This window comes from Solea solea, chromosome 21, assembly GCF_958295425.1.
Source record: "Solea solea chromosome 21, fSolSol10.1, whole genome shotgun sequence".
NCBI lineage: Eukaryota > Metazoa > Chordata > Actinopteri > Pleuronectiformes > Soleidae > Solea > Solea solea.
This window is the reverse complement of record NC_081154.1, coordinates 17,035,922-17,060,476: the sequence shown is the minus strand read 5'-3', so window position 1 is coordinate 17,060,476 and position 24,555 is coordinate 17,035,922. Positions and strand designations below refer to the sequence as shown.

Genomic DNA, 24,555 nt, shown 5'->3' with positions numbered 1-24,555 from the left:
ACCCATTCGCCAAACGAAATATCAAAATATGCATTGGCCATGGCAACATTGCAATGAAGTGAACCTACAAATGATTTATATTGGATCATTTTAATATTGGATGATGGAACTACAGTACACACTTTCACAGACCAGATGGAATGAAAGAATGCTTGTTTCAAAAAGAGACTTGTGAACACCTCTGGAACATGTTGCAATAGCACAGTGGCGTTTGGTCATTTCAAAAAATGAGTCACAACTTTGACTAAAGGCCATTTTTATTGAAATAAATTTAAAAAATGCTGCCGGACAAAAAAAGTGAATCAGCTTTGAAGAACTTGGATAAACATATTGTCAATTTGTGTATTATATAAAAGGACCTTAATGTTAATATATGTGACATTATTGAGTTGTTCCATACATACATTACATTAATTACAGTTTTCTACCTGATCATTTTCACAGAGTACATGTTGTTTAAGAGATAATTAATGCCTTCAGACACTTGATCACACATATACATTATACTGAAAACAACACAGTGGGCAGCATTATGTTGAGGTGTGTGTTTGATTGTGTGCTGCCCTCTGCTGTTGAAAAATTAGAAGCTTCAAAATGACTTAACATGAACTCCCTAAGGAAAACACACAATTCAGATATATGATGTCTGTAAACCTAAGACGGCAGCTCAGTATATGTTGATCACAATGTCAAAAAAAATCATCATTCTTTATATCAGGTGTGCAGAGATCAAGCTACAGCTGACTGATGGTGTGTGTGTGTGTGTGTGTGTGTGTGTGCCTGCGAGAGCTTGTCATTGTCACCTCTTCAGGACTCTGCTGGCAAGTTATAAGGCTAAGATTTGTGGTAAGATTATGGTTAATGTTAGACATTAACTGGTAAGGGATAACGCCTTGGTTAGGCTGTCCAAATAAATGGAAGTCAATGCAGTGTACTAAGAAGAGTAGCTGTACAAGCATGTGTGTGTGTGAGTGTGTGTGCGGGTGTGTTTGTTTGCCTATCACTCATTTCTCTAACTGAGGATACTGCCAGTCAGAAAACTGATTAGCAGGGTCACCATGGAGATCATTTGGCCTGGAGCGCCACTCGGTTTTATTCGCCAGACGCCTGCAAGAGAGCACCAAAATATATACATGTTATTTTTATACATTCATTTTCTACTGCTTTATCCTACACATGAGGGTAGTGGGGGTCATACCCTGGACAGGTCACCAGTCCATCACAGGGCAAACATACAGAGATGAACAACTGTTTACTCTCAATTTAAAGTGTCCAATACATTTAACAGGGTTACAGGTGGACCAGATAATCAAAAAAATACAGAATGATGAAAAATCACAATATACACTATACAATTCACAGCATTCAGCAATAAAACGAAGCACTGTGATTCAGTTAAAACATCTGAAGCCAGATTTACAAGTTATTCAAACACATTCTGAGATCAGCTCTCAGCTCCCACTTAGTGCTTCACTTTGCCCTCTATGATTAAGATAAACACCAGCAGTAGGTTGTGGTAGATAACACAATAATGTTACATTTCTCTCAATAATAGTCAAGCACCGGCTATTCCAGGGTGGTGGGAGGGGGCCCAAATTCAGCTTGGGGCTGGCCCTGACTGGCATTTGTGACTCAAAGGTTTTCAAAACTTTGAGAACCCTGGTCAGAGTGCAGTATGTCATCAGCAAAATGTACACAGGTTATGGAAATGTTAGCATTACCTTTTTTCTGGATTAGTGGTCCCAAGGAGATGGCTCCACTGTCATGGTGAGAAACATCTCTCTCCACTCTTGTGTGACCAGGGTAGCAATGCTGCAAGAAAAAACAACATTTTCAGACAGTCACTAACAACATGGCTGCCAGTGGGGACATGGCACTTAACAAAAGGCTTACAGAATAAAAATAAATGCCTGCTTAAATCATGCTTGCCTGCTTTGTTACTTTTTCTCACTCATTAAGACTTTCCTGTACCAAAGTCCAAAGAGAGCTGAAAAAATGATAGAAAATCTGCATTTTTAGCCCATGGGGACACAGGAGCTGGAACCAAGAATCAATTGCTGTACAATTGCAAATTTTCTATTTGGACTTTGATGCAGAGAGTTAGCAGTTTACTTAACAACTAAAATTGTCATTTCAAGTTGGAAAAGGCTGTCTAATGGCGAGATAAAGATGTTTATCACAACTCTTGTGTGACCAGGGTCAACATTTAAACTTTTCAGCTGAAGCTTTTTACACAAAGTGATTTACAGCAACTATACACACTTTAGGATATTTCCTCCATGTTTACTCTCCAAATACCATTCATCCATCCATCCATTTTCTACCACTTTATCCTCCACAGGACGGTCGTGGGGGGGTGCTATGCCAATCTCAGCTGACATAGGGCGATAGGCGGGGTCACACCCTGGACAGTTTGCCAGTCTATCACAGGGCCACATATAGAGACAAACAACCATTCAACCATTCACTCTTACACCATGTTCAATTTACAGTGTCCAATTTACCTAATCCCCATATTGCATGTTTTTGGAATGTGGAAGGAACCCGAAGAACCTGGAGAGAACCCACGCACACACGGGGAGAAAACATGCAAAAAAGAAAGGCCCTTGTTCCAACCACGGCTCAAACCCAAATAAGTCAAATTTGAACATACGGCTGTGCAGTTGTTTTGTCTCAAAAGACAAAGGTGGACCCGGCAGTGCAGGTAGATGGATGAATAGTTGGTAAAGGTGAACATCCTGAAGGAGAAACGGGCCACAGTGGAGACACCATTTTGAACAAGTTCTACTGTGCTATCTGCTGGATTAGGACACCTGGGGAGACAGAGAATGACATAAAAGTTACTTAAAACCAGAATCAGTAGTGCAAACAGAAGGACACTATACTGGAACACTGTACTGGAATACTGCTTTACTCTGTATTAATGAGATCCCAGCGGACAGGGCAGGTAGCATTATTGAAAGGTGTCGCCCAGCAGGAGTCCAAAATGGTGGAGATCTGCCGACTGTCGACTCCCACCGTCTGCACCTCAATGTACAACCGCTGGTCTATTTCCATTTCGAAGTTTCTGCTTCTGGTCAGGGGAACGTGGAAGCCTGGGTCTTCAAAGGGGATCATCCGCAAATGATAGCGACCTTGGCCAGAGGGAAGTCTCTTGTTTACAATGCTGCAGGAAAAAAACATTACACCATGTGATTTAATCTATGGAGGAAAGAAGGTTGTCTGTAGATTTCATACTCAGTGTGAACATAAACTCATCCAGGATGGTTGAATGGGAAAAATATACTCAATGATATCAATTACCAAGTAATAGCTTGGTAATAAATTGGAAAAACTTCATGGGACATAAGGAAGGGTGAATTTCAACTATATGGAAAACAATATGGAGTACAATAATGCATGTCCATGTAACAGTGTAAATAATTACTTTTTTACATTGTTTTCATTGTTAAATTCCTGTTAAACTTCGGACTACAACCGCATCATTGTGTATTCTATTTTGAAAGTCCACAGCGGAAGTTAGGGTTACACTTAATGCTGCTAATTTTGCTTAGCGCTCAGAAGCAAAATGTTACGCTGTGGGTAAGTTGTCGTCCTGTCCGCTCGGACATAAAACTCTTTTATTGCTTTACGATGGATTGTTGCCGTAATGTGCGAAGTATTTACGTTAGCTAATGTGTGAAGAGTGTTTAAGCTAGCTACTAACAGCGCGAGGTGTGCGTGGTCTGGATGTACTAATACGAACTCCTCTTTTATAGTTCGAGCGGGAACAGACCATGGATGTATTATAAGAACTGGATAGAGCACCGCCCCCCCCCCCCCCCCTGCCTTGAAGACAACTGTGTCATGGTGGCTACTCCCGGTACTGCAACAAAAAATACTCATGGGCCCAAAAAGCATTTTTCCCATTGACCACAATAGTAAAAGAGACGCCTATAAAACTGTTCACGGGACACCTCGAGACATGAACACAGGCATGTATAGATCTTTAGATTCTATATTTTTAATTCATGGAGTTTCACATTTGTAAAACTGTGACATCACAGGTGTGTGCGAGCACCTGTCAGTAGCATACTCCCATCATGCCTTCACTGTTTATGGACGCGCGGACGGCTCGTTCACATAGCCGACAGCATTATGGGGGGGTAACACTACTGCGCATGTTCATGCTCTACACAACCCGGAAATAAACGTGGAAGTCAGAAACTTTTTTGGCATATGCACTGGGTGAGCAACTCCATAGGAATGATTGGAGCCAAAGGGGCGGTGCTCTATCCAGTTCTTATAATACATCCATGGAACAGACTTGACATCTTATTAACTGCACACTGGTTGAGTATTTGTCCCATGTTGCAGGTATGTTATTTGTACTGTTGAATGTGCAATATTGTTGTGGGTTATTAATATGTGAATGCGAAACTGAGCTTTGGCAGGTGAATGCTCTGATTTAATGTCAGATTAATGTAATGTAATTTTACTGTTACTCATTACAGATCATTAAGATATTTAATGTTTCATATTTTATTTACAATATGTTGTTCTAAGCAAATAATGCCACTATGCGATCACTATGCTCAGAAGCAAAATGTTACGCTGTGGTTCGAGCAGGAACAGACTTGACGTCTTATTAACTGCACACTGGTTGTGTATTTGTCCCATGTTGCAGAAATAAACCAGTCGAGTGCTCCATCCAACCTGTCTCCATGAAGTTTATGCAAACAGCAGCAGAGCATTATAACCAAAGTCACATCCACATGTTATCAGGTCTTTGAAAACCTGTAGCTAGTTTTCCATAAAACGTAATGCTAATTTTATAGCAGTTGGTTTATGCATCTGGTTTTTGAGGGCAGAGCTTTAGAGTGGACATTGTAAGCTCCTGCTTCAAAATAGGACAGTTTAAGGAGATGTTTGGAGTTTGTAAACTTTTAGTTTTTTAGAACCACATTCAAAATGGTCATTAAAAAACAGGCAGATGGAAATGCACCTAAAATCAAAAAACAACAATGACAATGGACACTGTGGTTATCACCTCTCTACAGGGTTGATGCCCACATCCATGGATAGAGCCTGGGACAGAAGATATTCACAGCAGAAGTGCAGGTGAATGGACTTCTCACGGCTGATGATGAAGCCCTCATGAGGGTCCACATCCCCCTGAACGGTATTCTCATAAACGAAATGGGTCCCATTGCTCTGTAAGAGTAACACAATAGGAGAGTTTATTTTTTAAAGTAAGGTGCTTTTTTTTTTTTTTTCAAATGTGGGTTTTATTTAAGTGTAAACTGTGACCATGCTCTTTAGACTCTGTGTATATGGACTGTACCCTGAGAGATGTCCCACACAGCTGGTCATCATTGTTAAAGTGGAACACCAGTCGTCCGTCCCGCACAGTCCCTTTGCAGGAGGGGTCCCGCAGGTGTAGAGCATCAGAGTGGAAGCCGGCTTCGAACAGCTGGCAGCGGGAAAGGGATAAGGTGCCAGAGCTACTGACACATGTGGTGGATGGGTCTATGAATCAAAAACATGATGACTAAAACAAGTGACTTTCACTGTGACAGGAAACAGACAATCAAAATGTAGTTGCCAGTAGGGACAGATGAAAAAAACAGATTTCAGTCACTTAATAAAAGGCTTGCCTAATAAAATCAATGTAAGCCTAAATATCTTAAGAATATCCCTGCTGCTTTATTTCACTGTGAGACAATCTTTTCTCACTGGAAACTGAATTTTGTCTTCAGTTTGTAAGTAATTTTACATCACAGCACACAAGAGTTGTCGATCCACCATGAGTAGTTCAAATGTGTTATTTTGGGACTTTGTTGAAATCCTTCATTCCAACTTACCTTAGTGACACAAACTTACCAAACAGGGCAGCAGTAAGCATGCAGCTCCTCTGTTCCTGTCAGCTAAAATGCTCTTTGTACTGTGGTGTGGGAGAGTGAGCAGCTACCATATTCTTAAAGAGGAACTAAACCCCTGGTCTGAGGCTAACTCTGCCCAATGCCTGATTTTGAAAATCTTCAAAAAAAGTGGGCAGGCCTATGACTACCATGTCCTGCATGATCTAACGCAAGGCTCCTTTAATTAATACTGAAAACGGATGCCTTTTTCTTACCATAACTCTCATTGTTGGGCCGATGGTGGTGTTCGTCACAGAAGCAGCCGTAAACGCCGTCTTTCTCACCACACCATTCATGATCCCAGCAGTCCAGCTGCTCACATGGGTCTGACTCAGCTGCACCAACAAGAGAAATGTTTGTGGAAAATAAAACAAAATGAATAAGGTAGAAGATACTGTACCAACAGTCACCAACAGAAATATTAATTTGTCTCCATTATCAACCCACTGTTTACATACCACAGTGCAGTGCTGGACGCCACTCAGGGATGTCCAGTCCCAAAACTGAGCAAGTTCTCTCATAGGCTGCAACAGCACTACACAGCATGCCATTGGCTGCAGTGTAGAGGCAGAGATCAAAGACACAGGAGGTGAAAAAATGCTGGGGGTCAGAGTGTGGGTGACAGGTCCTGAATGGGCCAGTGGTGTTTGTGATAACACTACAGAGGGCAGTGTACTCTTCCCTGAAGGTACAGTCATTCAATCCTTCATCAACATCCCCATCTTCGGATCCACATCTAGAAAACAACACACCAACTTGTCATCAATATCTCATGCATACTCCATACTATTCATTTCATACCACTCTTCACAACAGCTCACCCTGGTTGGCTTGTGGGTGCCCTCCAGCTGTGTCCAAACTTGTTGTCATTTTGTGCCAGAGTGCCATTGGGCAAGACTTTGTCATCTGCAAGATCACTGTTGAAATTTCCACACATTCCAGTGACTCTGTTTTGACGATGTTGGGAGACCCTTACCAATAAAATTCTCTGGCCATCAAACTGGACCACCAGGTCATTAGCATCGACCACTACAAAGCTTCCCTGCCTAACGACTTGAGCTAAGCCTCCTGTGGCATTTGTAGAAGATGCATCACTTCCATTTATCTGATGGGACGAGAGATGAGGCACAGTTTATTTGTGAGCACCTCTTACCCCAGACTGAAGTTTTATATACATACATACAGTATATATAATTATGAAATTGTTACCTTTACTCTTTTGTTTGGTCCAATCTTGATGTACATGCTTTCTTGTTGTTTTGAGATATATATATCCACAGTTGACACAAAGGACACAAGGTTGTTACCACGGTGCTTATTGGTGGCAATTACTTGGAACTGGGTTTCATTGCTCCTGTGGCTTAGACTCTCAGTGATGATGTAAGAGCATGTGCCCTGGAAATTGACTACTGCACCATCAAAGGTGATGTAGTGTGGGTCCCCCAACACGGTGCAGGTGGACATTGAATCAAAGCAACCCAGGTGGCCGTCTCTGATGGTACACTGTTGTGCAGGAGTGCAAGATGCAGCCGTACAGAGCAGGTCACTGGGGCCACGGCATTCACATCGCTGGGAGCAACCTTCTGTCCAGAAAAACTCACCAGCCTAGGATATATCAGGAAAACAGATAATAAAAATTTACTTCAAAGCATAGACTGTGTATAACAAATGGATGTTGCCTTCTGGTGTGAAGAGTGAGGCCCATGAAGTATGACATAAGTAACAGTCAGCCACAGAACCCATTTGGATATTAGTCTGATTGTGACGATGTGTCTTGATGCCAATATTTGTCTCTGTGTGTGTATAAATTTAAATATATCTTTGTGGGGTCGAAAAAGTATACAAACCTGTGAGGACATTTTGACCTTGTGAGGACATTTTGTCTGGGCCCCACAACTTCAAAGTGCCTTTTCAGCGTTAAGACCTGGTATAGGTTTAGGGTTGGAATGAGTTAGACACTTAGTTGTGATGGTAAAGGTTAGGGAAAGGGGCTAGAGAATGCATTATGTTTATAATGTGTTCTCACTAAGCTATACAAACAAGTGTGTGTTTTGTGAGGTCCATTCATCATTGATGATGATGATGATGTTAATATTGTGGTTGTGGCTTCACATAAATTCATGTATAAACACTGATTAGTATAAAAAAAACTGATAATGTGTCCTAAACCACCCCCGAATATGGGTTTTGTGATTATATTTCAGGTTATTATTAGGAAGGATTGGGACAAAATGTGATCAAACCAGTCAGGATACATGTTCATATTAATTCTAAAAGGTGTCTTAGTGTGCAGCCCTGCTAAAGGCTCACACAGAGGCACATGTTACTAAAGACCAACGCAGCTCAAGTTATTGCTAAGTAATTCACATATTTAGTAATTATTTGGACATGACTTACTTTATAGTAGAAGCCATCATATTGACAACCACAGTTTTCCACATGGACACACAATGTCCCACTCCTGACATAGTCCTCGTCACAGAAACATCCCTCAGAGCAAACGTGGTCACAGCTGGCATCAACAAGGCTGGTACAGGTGTGGCCACAGTCGGTACCACACAGCTCATAATGGCTGTTGGCCGGACAGCTCAGGACTTAATGGTGTAGAGAGAAAAAGTTTCATTTAGACTGAAGCAGATGGCTATTTAGCTTTCCAGCAATGCATTGCATGGTTGACTTACTGCAGGTGGTGTTCTGTCTCCAAGGGTAGACACGAACATTAGCCAACTGACAGACACTGACATAGGCTTCAATGGCTTTGCACAGGAGATCGTTACCCTGATTTCCCGACACACAAACGTCAAACACACAGTCACTGAAATATGGCGTTGGGTCCACATGCTCATGGCAGAAGCTGAAGGGGCCATCGGTTGCTGTGATCACTTCACACTGGGCTCTGGCAGGGAGGTCATCGGTGCACTGAGGACATGAGGAACCACAGCCGTCACTGCAGGTGTAGTTACCCGCCACCTTCCAAGCTTTCCCAAACTCATCAGGAGTGTTGACTATTGATCCAGATGGAGTGCGGAAGTCGTCAGTGCGGTTTCCATTGAAGTTTCCACAAAGTCCACATGTTTTTCCTCTGTGAAGATGACATCATGCAAGTACATGATTAGAGAGGTGGTTTTTAATGGCTGAAATCAAAGGGATACTTCAGGGTTGTTGTTTGAGTGTGATTGTATGAGTTACTGATACATTACTGCCAGCAAGGACACAAGGATTTTAGCCATATAAAAACATCTAGTGAGTAAGAATTTGTGACATTAAATGGTGAAACTGCACAGGTCCCTATCCCAAGTGTTTCATGTAACTACAGTGGCTTTTGCATGAGAGAAAGTATATAATCCTTATTTGTTTGCAAAGTAAGACACATTCACACAGCACAACTATGTACTGCACTTTTTTGATCACACACACTGGGCAAAGCTGTCAGGAGCCACTTGGTGTTACTTGGGGATACATCAAAGTGTCCCAGTAGACAGTAAAAACATAGCCTTTTAACAAAGTGCTCTATGACTGTTCAAGTGTATGATGTTTTATGTTTGCAACTTTATTTTCAAATTTGATGGTCTTTGCTGCCTGGAAACAGAAATGTGTTTCTGGTTGCCATTTTAGCTGGCATGAACATGGGAGCTACCTATCTTGTTTGGTAGGTCGCTGAATTGCTGATTATCGCATAGAGTCTGCCTCCCTTCCTTCCTCATGCTAGTTCTTGGCACTCTTAGCACTAACTTATACAACCACACTTCAAAAAACAATTAAACATGTCACAGCATTCCAGTTTTTTTTCTTAATGAAGGAAGGTACCTGTAATTGGCAGGTACAGAGAGGGACACTGTACTAGAGCCATCATAGGTAACATTTAAGCCAAAATTAGTACTAATGAATATACGGGATCCACTTGCATAGATTGAAACATGACTTCCATTCAAGAGGACTGGTAGATTTCTACTAAATCCATTGACCTAAAAAAGAAGTTGGAAAAATACAATTGTCAATGCTCCATTTAGTAACTGAAATTGCAATAGCTTGTTGCAACTTGATTAAAGCTAAATGTTAATTATGCATAAAACAGCTATCTTATAGGAATTTATGAACTCACTTGAACTACACCACGTCTTTCCCTTGAAATGTGCAGTTGGTAGCCCCACACTTTGACAAAAACTTCAGCTACGATTGAAACTGGCAACCCATTCCATAGCTCATTCTTAGCTTCCACTGAAAATTGGTGGAGTCCACCAGTGATGTCACAAAGGGTTGCCAGAACATAGCGACAGGTTCCCTGGAAGTCATAAGCCTTGCGATCAAATGTCACGTAGTGGGGGTCTCCAGAAGCAGAGCAGGTACCATGAGGGTTTGGATGGCAGCCAAATTCACCCCCCACCACACGGCAGGACTCCTGGGGACCACAAGAGCTTGGGGTGCAGTACACTGTCCCAGTGGTGCCATTACAAACACATGAGCTCTGACAGTCACCGTCCCAGAACTGCTCACCATCGTGCCGGATGCGTCCATTGTGATGGCATCCACAGGATGTTGGCGGCACACACTGGTTGCCATTGAGGACAAAACCATCATTACACTGGCACCCCTCCTGACACACTGCATCACAGGTGAAAGGGAAAGAGAGGCTGGGGCAGGTGGAAGGACAAGGGGTTCCACAGACCTCGTAATGGCTATTTAGTGGGCAGACTTGTTCTAGAGAAAAAGAAGTTGAGACAATATTGTCATGATATAGATTTATACCACATGCAAAGTCAATTTAACTGGAGGAAGAGTGCTTACCACAGCCAGTTGCATTCCTCCAGTGTTGCAGGACTACACGGTTCTGTTGACATATTAGTGCATAATCTCGTAGGGCTTTGCATCGTGCTGATGTTGGATCTCTAGAGGCTTCAAGAGTCTTGATGCACATTTCCACATGTGGTTGTGGGTCTACCACGGCCCAACACTGAGGAAATGGCCCATTTTGTGAGTTAAGAATTCCACAGTACTCAGTAGAATTATAGTTTGTTGTAGAATTATTATTTCCACTTTCAACACAGTGTGCAGCGAGGGAGCCATCTCGCCAGCTGTCTCCAAATTCCTGAGAGCTGTTGACCAGAATGCCACTGGGTGTGCGGAAGTCATCATATGAGTGACCATTGTAGTCACCACAGAGTCCACCCAGTGAGCTACTATAGACACCGGGAGCAGTGATTCGCACAAAGTGAGGCCAGACTGTCTGCACAGTCACACCAAACGAGGTGCGAATAATGATGCTGTGAACGCTGCTGTGGTAGATTTGGATTCGGTTGGATACAGAGCTGAAAGGGAGTCTGATCAGCTGACCGTCAACCTAAAGAGAAATTCAGTTTCATTTATTGCAGTTAAAAACATTTAAAGAAGGGTTCAAATACAGTGCACATATCACATTGCAGATGTTTTCAGACATGAACTCAAGACAATCTCCAAAGAATTGGGTCCAGGCATTTGGTTTGCTGTTCCCATTGGATTACTGGCAGACTGCAGTTTCACATCTTTCACCAAAAAAAATTAAAAATGAACTCCTATTCCCATTGCCAGTGGTTGTTCTACCCTGTAGTGTTTTTTTCCACTCCTTTTTCACCCATGTCTGAATTGTGTCACTGATACACTAGAAACAACTAAATGAGTCTTTACATCAGTCTCTGAATGATCCCCTTGTTGAAATCAATGATATCGAGCATTGTCCCGTTTTGAATACATGCTAATAGCTATCGAAATGGCGGATCTCTGGCAAAAAGAGAATAGATGAAGTAGAAGTTGATGCATTCACCTGGGTCTTTCACTGTTTATTCCCATTGATGCCGATCGGCGCCAAAGCTGATGAAAACCCATTTGCATTGCAATGTCAGACTATTTGTCTCACCCAACCCATTGGCCAGTGCCAATGTAGATCTTTGGACAGAATAGTGCTGCTTTGGTGTTGCACTCTTTCGCTACACCAAAGTGAAATAACATTTGTCCAAACCAGCCGCATAATTGGATCTCAAGGATTTTAAAATGTTTTACAGTTCATATTATCTAAAGATTGGGGTTGTGAGCTGGCAGCAGCAGCAGTCTACGTATGTTTAGAGAAATTTCTGCAGACTTTGGCATTGTTGCATACAGCTCCTCTGGTCAATCTCTGTCTGGAAAATGTCTGGGTTCAGTGCATGTCTGAAAGCATCATAAGAATTTTTAAAAGGTCTGTAGTCCCTTACCTTAACAATGCTGTTGTTTGCCATCTCAATGGAGACATGCATTCCTGCTGCCTCAAACTTAAGCAACCTGGCAAAACTCTGATGTCCTCTCGGCACTTTTTCTGCTATTACCGTAAACTCAGTGTGATTTAACACTCTCATCACTTTGGCAAGAGTCAGCTGACACGCCCCAGGATACCAGTATGTCAGTCCATCAAATGTTTTATATGATCCTGGGCCCTTTATCCAGCATGATGAATAGCTCTTAGGTCTACATCCTCTTTCTCCTTCCTCCACCTTACACAATTCAAGTGGACTACAGCTATGCGAGCGACAGGTCATGGAGCCGTACTGGCAGCTACAGCGTCTCCCACAGTCCTCATCTAGTATCACAGTTTCTCCAGAGCTGTAGTAACGACCCTCAAAGCTGCAGCCACAGTCGGCATGAGGGACGCAGACCCCAGCACTGAGGATGTACCCTGAGTTGCAGATACAGCTCTCCTGGGGAGGAAGAGGGCAGTTTTGTGTGGAATTTGGATTGACACATGTAGCTGGACATCCTGTGCCTTGGGGATCAAAGTGACTGTTGGCTGGGCAGGAGATTTCTAGACAAACAGACAAAATTAACTTTGACTTTATGGAAAAGTTGAAATTATATTTGAAAACAATGTTGATTGACTGACAGACATACCACAGAAGCCTGGTCTTCTCCAGCTTGGCAACTGGATACCAAGTTGCTGACACTGACTGGCATAAACATGCAGGGCTTGACACAGAATGGGCTGGTACCCTCCTCCCACACACAGATCATACACACAACTCTCCACAAACATTCGTGGGGGAAGCTGCTGATGGCAAGCTGCAAAGGGTCCTGAAGTGTTTTGGAGGAGCCCACAATGGTCTGAATTGCTGTATAAAGCTGTCTGGTGTTCAGTGCAGGCAGCACAGTCCTGACCTTCACATGGAGGCTCACATCCAATCTCATTGTACCATTTAGCTCGCCAGCTTTCAGCAAAAACCACATCGGAACTCACAATTTCACCTTCGGGTGTTTTAAAATCATCTCTGGAGTCGTTGTTGAAGTTCCCACACAGACCACATGTTGCGTTCTGATAAGTGAAGGGCACATTAATTCTGACAAAAAAATACTTGTCATAAGAAACCTCCAAGCCAAAATCAGTGCTGATGACCATAGAAAATCCTGACTGATAGACATGGATTGTGCCGTTGTTAAGGTAGAACGGTGTGGCTGCAAAGGCTCCGTTGACCTGTCAACACACAAACATGTTAGCTGAATGAAACATACGTTTGTTTAGTGACATAAAAGTGCTGTTTTTAACCCAAGTCAGAATTACTAACCTTGGCTTTACCCTGATTTCCTTTGACGAGCTCAATAGTTTCGTTGTAAACAAACACTCTAACTAGTTCTGTCCAGGAGACTCGAGTGCTGCCCCGGTTCTCATTCTTAGCCTCTACCCGGTAGTATGGCAGCCCACTGCTGCTTTGCTCTGAAATAACGTATGTGCAGGTTCCTTGAAAGTGAAACACTTTGTCATCGAAAGTATAATAATGTGGATCACCACTTATGGTGCAGGTGCGCTTCCGCACCGTCTGGCAAGCGAACTTAAAAGCAACTGGTTGACAGATTTGGGAAAAGGAGCAGGGCTCCGGGAGGCAGCGCAGTCCTGCTGAGGTGCAGGTGCACTTCTGTGCACAGGTCCTGTCGGTCCAGAATGAGGCTCCCAGCTGCACAGATTCACCTTTAAAGAAATCACAGGAATCAGTGTCACTTATCTGCATACTAATATGCACTGGCACGCTCACAATGGTGGTGTTTTATAGCATTTTTAACTTGGCCTTCTTCTGGATTCAACCACCCATTACTGCTTAATTTAAATGGATAATTCAGCTTTTTTGAAGAAGTGTGGTTGTATGAGGATTGCGCAGTGTGCACCTAATGTGCCTTAAACTAGATACGGAGGCTTGCTCTCCCTGAAAACATGGCTCTCAGCAAACACACAAGGAATAGCACATTTAATCCACTTAAGGCTAACCTAAAAAATATATACCTGCCTAAGTCAACAGTAAGAATATGTCTGCCACTTAATTACACAGTCTTTTCTGACTGAAAACTGAATTTCACTTCGCTTTGTAAACCAATCGGAGGCAATTTTATCAATGCTCATTGATCGAGCCTTTTAGAAGTAGCAAATCACTACAGATACGCATTGTGACCAGATTGAACAGAAATTCAATGCGTCTCACATGTGTCTCGCTTCCACCTACAACAACATGATGGGGATGACTGTAGCAATAGGATTTTGATGTGGACACCGGAGACACATGTTAATAGAAGGTGTAAATGCATGTGGTGAAGAGCTATCCACGCTATGCGGACATCAGCAATTGGGCACAGCCCACACACCGCCCACCAAGTACTGTTTTCAGTCGAAACAAAAGCCTGTTTCAGGGCTTTACCACTCCAAACTGTACCATACCATGATGCGAACACAACAATTGAAAGCACGCCATGTCTCCTGTTCTCATAGAAGAAGAAGAAGAGAAGGGGGCGCTCACAGCACAGTTTGCACACTTCATGACTATTATGAATTGTTTAATTTAATTTATGCAGTCTTAAATGCAGTCATTTATTGTAATGCTCAGTACACTGAGCTAGTGTATGTGCATAATTGTGTAGGGCATTTTATCAGGTTTATTGAAAGTACATGATCAAGCAGTGGTCACTTGTTTCACAATCTGAAGCAGATAGGAACTCGTTAATTCTGTGCAATACATCAGAGGCGATTGCACTAAGACAGCAAGGAAAGCTTTGCTTCCTCTAAAATGTCATAAAAGAAAAAGTCAAATATATACTGTTGTATCAGTACATTATATTTATCAGCTGTTTATCACAGATCACCTGAGCTGATTTTCTTTTCATATATACCCGCAGCAGCTCGGTGCATTAAAACCAGTGGAAGCTCAGCTTCAATTCATCTCTATGAGACAGAAGAGAATAAGGGTTTTTGTGGTGAGCGAGAGGGTGATTGGATAAATGAGGGAAAAAGGGAAGTTCAGTGTCTCTGGGAATCAATGGAGCAGTGGGCAGGTGTCATGTGGCATTTAAATCTGCATTGTAAGCTACATCAAGAAGCAGCAAGAAGAAGTGTTACCAGGAACTGAGGAGCTAGTGGTCAGAAAAAAGTCTGTTGTAATGTGGAAGATTTTGATAACAGACAGGAACCTCAAACCCCGTCTGCAGTGATATGATACACAGACAGACAGAGTGCGGCAATTTTGTCAAAAAGCTCTCAAGCAACATTTGGAAAATTACAGAACTTGAAAGTAGTCATGTTGTGTCGCATTTCACTTTCTTTCTTTCATTTCTTTCTTTCATTTCTTTGCCTTTCAAAGTTGCATAATATACTGTAATTTACAATATACATGATATCCTGAGCAACTCAGGGGAAAAAAATGCCCTGAAGTGAACTGAAGTCAGTCTATTAAAGAGCCTTTAATGGACTGATAAACATTACTGCTATGATCACTGCTTTTGCTCTTACCGTTAAAGGTGCAGCCTCTTGATCCATGGTCTGTTCTGAAGGCCCATCGACCAGGGACATCAACGTTGCTTCTCAGGCGGAAAACTGAGTTGGGGCCTGTTGCAGAAGTGGAGAATGATCCAGGGATGGTGAAGTAGTGAGCAGACCCTACTGTATCATAGCCAGCCTGCAGAACACAAAACACATATCATGAGTCTGATGAAATAAAAATTAATTAATAAAAAAAATGAACATTATAATTTGAGTAGTAGAAATAGTGAGAGTATGTGAGTTTGTTAGTTATGAAACACAAGAAATAATTTGTGGTTCAATTCACTTCACTTAAAGCACCTTATGGCGCATTTCCACCGGCTCTACTTGTCTCGCCTCGCCTTGGCATGGCACGACACGGCACGGCACGATTAGGTTGCATCTCCACTACAAAAAAGTACCTACTTAACGTGGGCGAAGTCATCACTGCACGGCTGAGTGAGACTACGGTGACTTTGTTTTATACGCGACACACACACACACGAGTGACTAGTGACTTTACACCAAACTTCTGTAGTTGTTGGAGATTAACCCACATTTTTAGGATTGTTAAAAAGTTTTAACTGATCTACAATTCGGCACTGTTCGGCTTGATTTCTGTCCACACGTCTCCAGAGTACCGGTGTACAGGCGATGTCCCTAAATACACCACTCCACTTTAAAATACTCCTGTTAAATATAGAGGTTTCCCTGGTAGTTGTTGGAGATTAACCCACATTTTTAGGATTGTTAAGAAGTTTTAACTGATCTACAGTTCGGCGCTGTTCGGCTTGATGTGTGTGGGACGTCTCTTCCTGTGACGGGACTCTGGCCAGTCAGCGGCCGGCAGTCTGACCAATCATCGCATAGTACCTATTTAAGCATGCTTGGAACCTCGCTTGGAGCAGGTACTAAAAATAATACCTGGGACCAGGTACTATGCTAGTGGAAACGCTACTTAAACCGTGGCGTGGCGAGGCGAGTAGAGCCGATGGAAATGCGCCATCAGTGTCATTGTGTCATACAACAAAAACGCTTTTCAAGGCATAAATTAAGATACCAAGTCATCAAACAACAATAAAAAAGATTCCAAATATACACATTATCACCGCGGTGCGCTCTGACCTGCACATTCCGGGTGGTTGAGGCTATTATCCCATAGTTCATCAATACAAATGACGTCTGGCCCCCAGAGATCAACACGGCCTGGACAGTGGTGCGCTGCAAAATATGAATATTAACATCATATGTACACTTTTCTTCATTCCAGCACTGACCCTGCAACAAGCAATGTACTTATTATCTTACTATTCCAGTTTATTGTATTCACAGTTGATTTAAATGACCGGTACAAAGTCTTCTGAGCAAACATTTTAAAAAAATTGTTGCTTTTTTTATTAAAGCTGCATGGTGTTTGCGAACTGCAGGCATTTGTCTCAACTTCCAAGGGATATTTACACCGATAACAAGGGAGTGACAGGGAAAGGGTGCTAAAGAAACATTGGAGCTGGTTATTTTGGTACAATTCCAAATGGAAATGCAACTGAAACCATTCCACTTGGTGGAAAAACAGATATTAATGACATAAATTCAGACTTACTGTTCCTGAATTGGGGTAGTAGGCCACCTCGTACCATGTTGCAACAAAGACAAACGTGGCTTCAAAACTGATGCTTGAGAAATAGGTGTTGATGTCTCGCGTAGCTTGTTGGAGGACACTGCCGCTGGTGTACTGGTTGTAGTAGACATGACCATTTCCTCTGTTGTCCAAATCTGTCCAGAAGGGAGCGATGAAGTCTCGATTTCCGTTCATAGGAAAACGTTGAGGAGTGTAACTGCTCCATGCAGTGTTGAAGGTTAGGTGTCCATTCTGGTTGACCTGTAAATGTAGAAATGTTTTCAGTATCATCACTGTAGGTACTATAGTATATTTAGATTAAAATGTCAAGGACCACACGTAATATTTATTTTGTGTGTGTTTGTGTGTGCACATACAAAGAAAAGGGGCAAGCTAACAATTTCATGCATACTTACTTAGGGTATTTTTAGTGGACAATTTAAACGTTTAAACCACAATCTCGAAATAAAATCATTATGAATCACTAGGTTGTGGAATCACTGGAGAGATGTTGGCCCCTCCCCCTTTGGCACTTATAATAAATAATAAATCACTCTTAGTGATGTTTGCAAGCTCGAGATTTTCTCACTTGTTCACATGGACAATAACTGAAATTTACCACAATCAACTAATTGTGTTATTTTTTTTTAGATGATGATCAGAGCCATCTTGTGTCGAACACACGCATCTACAGCCATGCTGTTGTGCGTTTCGGCCTGAGATCCACAGCCACAGCCTTGTGTTAATATGTTTTAGGCACCATCTTGCGTTGAACACACGTCTATGGCTATGCTGCTGTGCGTTTCAGCCCAAGTTCTGCGGGCTTATGTTAATGTCTTTTTGGTGCCATCTTGTGAAGAGGCGTGCATCTACAGTCACTGTTACTGCGCACACCTCTGCCATTTTGGTTCTGGAAGTGGGAGCGGCTACGCTTTGTTACCAACCGTGTCATTTCACTTCAGTGCACAGATTCATACTTTCAATACTGTTTAATTGGAATATCTTTTGATATTACAGTTAATTACAGTGATTATTTAGACTAATTTTAAAGGCATAGATTGATTGTCTATTCCCTGTGTTCAGGGTGGTGCCCCGATCTGATACAATTAATAATTATTCCAGAAGGGCAATATGGACAAAATCACCAGAACTTTCTGCATCCATCCTTTCCTAAGACCATGAATGACTAAGGTTGTAGTTAATGTATGTGATGGAAATCTGCCTTTCTAAATAAAAAGATAATAAATAATAATTAATTATTAATTTTTTTTTCTAAATATTTAATTATTTCTATCAATCAAATTATTGACACTAACTGTTGAACCCCAACGTTAATGGTGCCCCGTGTGAGGCTTTCAAGTATACCAACTTTGTCACAACTGTACTGTACAAATGTCAGATATCTTGTTATTATTCTTATTGTTATTATTCTTATATATCTTATTATTGTTAAATTTATGTTGAATTCTTGAAGTTCTGCCTCCTAAATTGCTTGCAGTACGTTAAAAAAATATATATAAATATCAGCAGGTTGCGTTTTACCTTGTTAATCCATGCCGAAGTAATTTTCGTATTTCATATCAAAGATGTGCTTAAATATTTTCTCCACCTTTTCCCATGTAAAGAACATGTGCACAATTATTATTATAATATTCCCTTCCAGTATTTAGTTTGAGTCACTTTAAAATGTTCGTTTTAGGGAGTCTTTCCAGGCCTTTGTCGATATGTTCATTTGTATTTTTTTTTCCATTGTTCTTTTACCTTTGTGTCTGCAGTCGTACATTTTTGCAGTATCTTGTTTCTATTTTGGATGATATATTGTATTCATTTATTTGCTGGTTTTTGAGGTAGCTTATAACCTGTAAATGTTTGACACTCAGAAGCAATATTTTCAAAGGAGTTAACTGTGTAATCTTGTGAGTAATTGTTAATATGTCACTAGTCCCTTATAAGCCCAGCAGTATATTATCTTGTCCAATCCATTTGCCATTGCACGTGGAACTACACATACCAATTCCCTTTCCATACTTCCACCTCTGTGAGTGCTTCTTTTCATCGTATATTGTCTCATTGTTAGCTAGGACTAATATAATATTCTATAATATAATAATAGCATTGTTTGACATTCTGTTTGTTTCATGGTGATCAAACATGTTAATTTATTTTTTCTGTATAAATCATGAAAAGTGAACTTTACATACGTAAATGTAATTATAAGTCCGTCCGAAGTAAACAAAAGGCCTCTGCAGGGTGATTTTTGGTGAACTTCCATCATCTGATGAAGGACTTGAAGTTCCAGATATTGGGTAGAGAGAACCTGGAAACAAATGTCTTAGTTTAGTTTAGTGAAAACAGTATTAAAAAGAAAGGGTGAGACAATCTTTGAGACAAACCTTGTGTTATGTATTTGATAGTGGTGGAACGGTCCAAAAAAAAAAATCCGTCCTGTTCGGTATGCCTGTCACAGTTTGGGACACGTGTGTACCGTTCAGTTTATGACACGCAACGTAGCGTAAGCCTTGCACCAGTAACCCAGGGATTTTTTTTTTTTTTTACATTTGCTATGAGGAGGCGTGTACTGTTAAGTGCTGCAGGTCAGTTGCAAAAATGTCAAGAGAAGACAGGAGCCCAAGAGTCGGATGATGCGCCAGCAGCATCGTTTCGTTCTCCGAATTTCAGCAGATGATTAAAGTACTTGAGCCGCTGTATAATATTCCATCCCGCCGTAACTTCAGCAACACAGTGGTTCCTGAACTTTATGAAGAGACACAACTACGAATTGTCAAGGAATTGTCCGACACAGTTTATGTGGCTCAGATGGATGGACCTCCAGGGCCACTGAAAGTTTTCTAACTGCGACTGCTCATTACATAAATTCGGAGTGGGAGATGAAAAGCTCTGTTTTGCAGACGCGCCCACTTTATGAAAGCCAAACAAGTGAGCATCTTTCTGAAGCACTGACACAAGCAGTGACAGAATGGAAACTAGAATAAATATATAAACGTGTAAATTCAGCAATCGCTCTCCTCTTACTGTTTCAAAATCTCTGGAAAAAATAATTAGTTATAGTTACTCACTACTTGTACCAAGGAAAGTAACTATTTGCGTTAAAAAGAAAGTTGCTATATGTCAAAGAATTTGGATTTTTTTGTATAGTTTTCACAAGTCAGTTGAAATGAGTAGAACAGACAGATGTTTGTACATAACTTTCTATATTTATTGCATGTCGACAGACAGCAAGATGTTTATCCTGCACTTCAGGTATTATCTTTGTAAGAAAAGTAAACAGTTACACCATATAAAGTGCATTTAACTCTAGCAAATTAAATCAAACTCTCTCAACCTGAGACAACAAAAGTAAACTTTTAAACAACAAAAAAGTGTGTTTAGCTCTGTAGTCTTATTCTTAATCAAATAAATCAAACTCTCAATAATCGGTGTTTTTGGCAACTAACTTTGTAGATGCGTGTCCACTGTGAGATGCTTCATTAAATTAGAATTGCTTACAACGGATGTCGACAAAGTTTTTGCTCCGGGACATAATGTACACATTTCATGTACATTCTTGCTTTGATCACAATGAACTTGAAGAAGTGATTTTATCGCCACAAACAATGAAAATGCCAACTTTACATCGGAGTCCTGACTCGCCATCTCTGCTGCTTCATCGATTCTCTATTTTGTTCTCTCTCTGTGTGTGTGTGCGTGTGCGTGTGGCGCGGCGCGTATGCTGGAATGCGTGAAACGTGACTCTGCCTTGGTCAATCATAATCGCTTACCTCGTTATTAACCTGTGAGCCAGGGGTGCGTTGGGATTACACAGTTTATTCAATCAATGCATAGTAACGCACCGCATTTTACGTCCAGTAACGTTAACGGCGTTGTAACGACGGGAAAAGTAATTAGTTAGATTACCCCGTTACTGAAAAAATAACGCCGTTACCTAACGCCGTTTGTTACAATGATGTGCATAACCCCTAATCAAGCTGCCTCATCATTTCAGTTTTTGCATGATTGCATGACATGTCCTTGAGAATATCTGATAATAAAAAAATCTAATTATTAGGCTATAGATCTGATACATGGTATTTTTGTAAAAAAGAAAAAAAACGGAAAAAACCAAACTGAAAACTGTGACCCCAAAACTGTGATATGAACAGAACCGTGCATTTTGTGAACCATTCCACCCCTAGTATTTGATATTTCCAGAAACATGTAATCTAAATGTAATTCACCTCACTGGTACATGTGGTTTGAAACTTGGGTGAGCACCATTTATGGCTCCCACCACCTCAGAGTAGCAAGTGCTTGACTATTATTGATACAAATTTAACACTTTAAATTAAATGAATTACAGTTGTCATTTACACCAAACCAAAACTGTTTGTTTTTTATTTTGGACGGCTTGTAAAATCACAAAAGTGGTATTAAATTTTCACTTTCATATTCAAGTAGGTGTGGTGATACTGAACTTGAAATAAAAGTTTAATGACAGATGTGCAAATGTATAGGTAAACTAAAACCGAATAACTTAATCTCAACAATATTTAGATATCTAAATAAATCTAAAGACATCTAGATTTATTTAAAATGTTAAAATGCATTACTACTACTGGGGGCCCCTGGTGATCAGGGGGCCCAAGAAGTCGATTTGTTTGCTTATGCCTTGGGCCAGCACTGCTCAAGGCATTTCCCATATTCAGGCTGATGTCTGAGCATAATGCAGCACAAAAAATTAATTTACCTCTAAACCTGTCACCTGATACATGACTGATCATATACCTGTCATATTAAAAAAAAAGTTAACTTACTCGCTCCCTGGGGAGTCACTGCTCCTGTGGGTGAAACAAAGAAGAAAGAAATAATGAAACAACTCATGGTGCAAACAATTTTTAAATAAATAAAAAAAATTTAAAAAAACACTTAAAAATACTTACTTATCCCCAAAAGCAGCAGAAACAGCGAGAGTTGATTGGCCATTCTGCTCTTCTCCTATTTAAATCTGTTCAAACGTGAAAAGTACTGTAAATGTAATAAGCATAATTCAAGTGGCAAATTATTTTTGTTAAAATAAATATCTGATCTATAGGATATGGAGTTTTTGGGGAGTATTCACCTGTTATCATCTGAGTGATGTAAGACTACAGGGCTGAAGTGATGTTTTTATAGTAAAAGCTACATGGTGTCATAACACTGAGGGAGGAGTTACAGATTGAGTGTTTGTGTGTGTTCTCCTTTCTATTTGGGTCATTTTGAATGACTCAAAAGGAACAAAACAAACTGTTCTCCCTCACATAAAGGATTTATCAATTCCTGTTACAATAAAACAATAAAACATTTCACACCGTGTTTTAAACAAATACTCCATCAGCTGCTCCATCTCAAACTGACATTTCTCAACACAGCATTTACAGTAATGGTGTCCAATGATTTACTTTCTGAGATATTAGTCAAGTCTTGACAAGAGGTCTCATTGTCCTGTCAAACCAAATTACATGGTTTGATTTTTAACAGAGATATAAAACTGTGATACAACAGGAATGTGCATGAGATCAGCAATTTGTTTTTAAAGCGATGGTTCAGGGTTCAGGGACTTTCAAGTGTGGTTGTATGAGGTCCCGAGACCATAATTACATTTTGCATTGTACATTTTTAATAGAATTTGTAAAGCAAATATCACAAAATAGTTCACCGAGGTAAGCATCATTGATGTGTTTCTATCATGGTACGGTTTGGTACAGTACAGTACAGTTTGGAATAGTGAAGTCCTGGGTCAGGCTTGCGTTTTGACTGACAACAGTACATTTACTTAGTGGGCGGAGTGTGGGCTGTGCCCGATGGCTTTGTACCATGACGTCGTTTCAGTGCGACAACAACAAATAACGGCATTAAATGTGACGCAAGAGGCAACAATGGAGGACATCGGGCGGCTCTTTTCTCCGGCTCAGTTTGTGGCTGTTTGTCTCAAAATGATGTCAAGCATTGTATGAGAACTTCCATGTGATATTTACACCAAACGCAAGTGAGTGATTTTATTAAGTAGCCCAATCGGCTGACAGTACCGTACCATTTTACTGTGGCACCACAGAAGAAGGGTGCCATAATGGCTGTTTTTTTTGGTACTATTCCTAATGAAAATAATGAATTATTTGCCCGGTAGATGACAAAAACGTATTTCTTTTTGAAAATGTTTTTTAAATTGTTTGCTTTTCTTTACAATAACAACAAATTCATGCAGAGCCTTTACTAGAGAAAAAAGATGAACTAAGAGTCTAAGAGCAGTTTTAACACCAGTAACAGTCTGTGCCAAACTCCAGTTACTTTTTTAAACCAACATATCTCCTAAATGTTCCATATTTGTACAATATTGAATAGTTTCAATTAGAAGTAAAAAGGTTTTTATAAAAAAAAAAAGGTTTTGCCTGTGTTTTGGTGCTGTATTCCATTACTTAGAAAAAATACTGGTCCTACTTGTCAGCCCCTGGTCTATACAGAGATGTCAGTGCTAAATATATGTCAGTATTAGGGCTGTTGGTTTTTAATATTCAAATTATATTCAAATTTTTAATTAAAATTTGAATACATTTTAACTTAATATGTGGTTGTTATACGTTCTGTCCACTGGGCCATGCATAGGACACTGGCAGACTGCAGGTGTTAATATAATTAGCCACGTTGTCTGTGGTGATGGAGAGCGCTGACTCACGGCCGTGTGGCTGGTCTGAGCTTCAGTCATTTTGACAAGTATATCTTTCAGCTCCCCTTCCTCATCTATGAAATGTGCAGTGACTGTCACAGATGCCTCCGTGGAAACTCTGTCGCTGATGGTCGCGCGGCTCAGAGCCGTGTGCCTTGGCTAAAGCTCTTGGATGAAGTCTTTGAGACCAAAATCTGGTTTCTCTGAATCACTTAGAATCTAAATCATTGGTCAGTCACTGCTTGTAGGTTTCTGTCATTTGCTTCTCTCATGTCTCATAGTTTTATTGTCCTTGTTGATGTGTGTTTGTTGCTGCTGCCTGGATGCCCTTGGAAACAGCATTTGCAGTCTGAATTTCTTCTTATCATTGCCTAATTGTTCAATACTCACAACCTCTTTAGGTCTTGAGCAGGATCATGATGACAAAATGTAGTCTGAAAAAGTTTTGGAAGCCCTCTCTGGACGTCTTCCTCCTCATTTAAAGTTTATTTAAGTTGAGTTTGTGATGCAACTAAGGATGGAAATTCAGGATTGTACTATTTTTTTAATCCCTAAACGGAAATCT

At 40.8% G+C, this 24,555-nt stretch overlaps 1 protein-coding gene across 1 annotated transcript; it reads right to left on the bottom strand.

Annotated features, from left to right (window-relative positions):
* Positions 1-239: 239 nt before the first annotated feature.
* LOC131448589 (alpha-tectorin-like) lies at positions 240-22,409 on the bottom strand. Its single transcript, XM_058621190.1, has 24 exons — positions 22,231-22,409; positions 22,105-22,128; positions 19,495-19,610; positions 17,276-17,554; positions 16,801-16,896; positions 15,667-15,832; positions 13,463-13,863; positions 12,795-13,371; positions 12,125-12,708; positions 10,686-11,238; positions 10,003-10,598; positions 9,708-9,865; positions 8,582-8,982; positions 8,298-8,494; positions 7,110-7,505; positions 6,722-7,005; positions 6,359-6,636; positions 6,116-6,235; positions 5,324-5,508; positions 5,030-5,193; positions 2,915-3,166; positions 2,654-2,813; positions 1,722-1,812; positions 240-1,107 (listed from the first exon to the last, which is right to left on the bottom strand). Exons 1-24 carry the CDS (start codon positions 22,271-22,273, stop codon positions 1,013-1,015), a joined length of 6,216 nt encoding a protein of 2,071 aa, XP_058477173.1. The 5' UTR covers positions 22,274-22,409; the 3' UTR covers positions 240-1,012.
* Positions 22,410-24,555: the final 2,146 nt, after the last annotated feature.

Bases quoted from the DNA above. Each gene is read 5' to 3' on its own strand.
- LOC131448589 (XM_058621190.1), bottom strand. From the start codon at position 22,273: ATGGCCAATCAACTCTCGCTGTTTCTGCTGCTTTTGGGGATAA. The intron at 7,006-7,109 runs GTAACAATTTCA...TCGTCCCATCAG, and splicing joins GACCAAACAAAAGAGTAAAG to ATAAATGGAAGTGATGCATC. The intron at 5,194-5,323 runs GTACAGTCCATA...TTACTCTTACAG, and splicing joins TGTGTGGGACATCTCTCAGG to AGCAATGGGACCCATTTCGT.